At 52.9% G+C, this 1,029-nt stretch overlaps 1 protein-coding gene across 1 annotated transcript in view; it reads left to right on the top strand.

Moving 5' to 3' along the window:
* The first annotated feature begins 353 nt into the window (after nt 1–353).
* LOC105992846 (melanoma-associated antigen 12-like) overlaps nt 354–1,029 on the top strand; it is a 1,522-nt gene continuing 846 nt past the window's right edge. Inside the window, exon 1 of the mRNA XM_013025928.1 lies at nt 354–1,002. Within this exon, the coding sequence (XP_012881382.1) occupies nt 354–1,002 (649 nt within the window). The remainder of the gene's footprint in view (nt 1,003–1,029) is intronic.

Here is a 1,029-nt window from a genome sequence, read left to right on the forward strand (position 1 = left end):
TTACATTTCGATTAATTACATGTGCTAACATATTTAAGAAGGCTTTTAAGTCACTATTGTGTTTAATTCTTCAAATGGCCTACTGGTACCTCCAGAGCCTTACCTCTGTGAGCCACCTATACCCTGAGGAGATCACAATTCACATCCTTCTTTAGGTTCTCCACGGAAAAGCCTACTCGTAAGACAGGGACCTGGTAGCCTGAGACCACCATCCAAAAGGAGATTTATAATAACTCTCTGTGAGACATATCAAACAGATGATTCTCAACCAAGGACACTCATATGCTCCTTCTCTTCCCCAGGCCTGTGAATCTCCGGCAGGAAGTTCCTGTGCCTTGTCCTGTCCAGTCATGATGCCTTATAAGCGGAACAAACAGCATCGCAAACCTGAAGAGGGCTCTCCCACCCAAGAAGAGGCACTAGGTTCACAGCCTGGGCTGATCCCCAGGGCTGAGGAAGCCACTACCTCAGCCTCCTCTTCTGCCACCACCTCTACTGCTCTGATCCATACCACCTCAAGGGAAGAACCAGCTTCAGTGGAGGAAAATGTCCCTGTTGATCCTCAGGGAGCATCTGCTCCTCCTGTGGCCTTGGTTCCCACTTCTCTGAGTCAGATAGATCAGGGCTCCAGCCAAGGGCAGCAAGATCAGGGTTCCTTTCAAGGAGAGGAAGATCCGGGTTCTGGCCAAGGGCAGCAAGATCAGGGCTCTAGTCAAGTTGAGCAAGATCACAGCTCCGGCCAAGCTGAGCAAAATCCAGTCTCTTGCCACAGGGAGCAAGATCAGGGTTCCTGCCCACAGGAGCAAGATCAGGGTTCCGGCCAAGTTGAGCAAAGTCCAGTCTCTTGCCAAAGGGAGCAAGATCAGGGTTCCCGCCCAAGGGAGCAAGATCAGGGTTCCCGCCCACGGGAGCAAGATCAGGGTTCCCGCCCACAGGAGCAAGATCAGGGTTCCCGCCCACGGGAGCAAGATCAGGGTTCCCGCCCACGGGAGCAAGATCAGGGTTCCCGCCCACGGGAGCAAGATCAGG

This window comes from Dipodomys ordii, unplaced genomic scaffold (assembly GCF_000151885.1).
Source record: "Dipodomys ordii isolate 6190 unplaced genomic scaffold, Dord_2.0 Scaffold89, whole genome shotgun sequence".
Lineage (NCBI taxonomy): Eukaryota > Metazoa > Chordata > Mammalia > Rodentia > Heteromyidae > Dipodomys > Dipodomys ordii.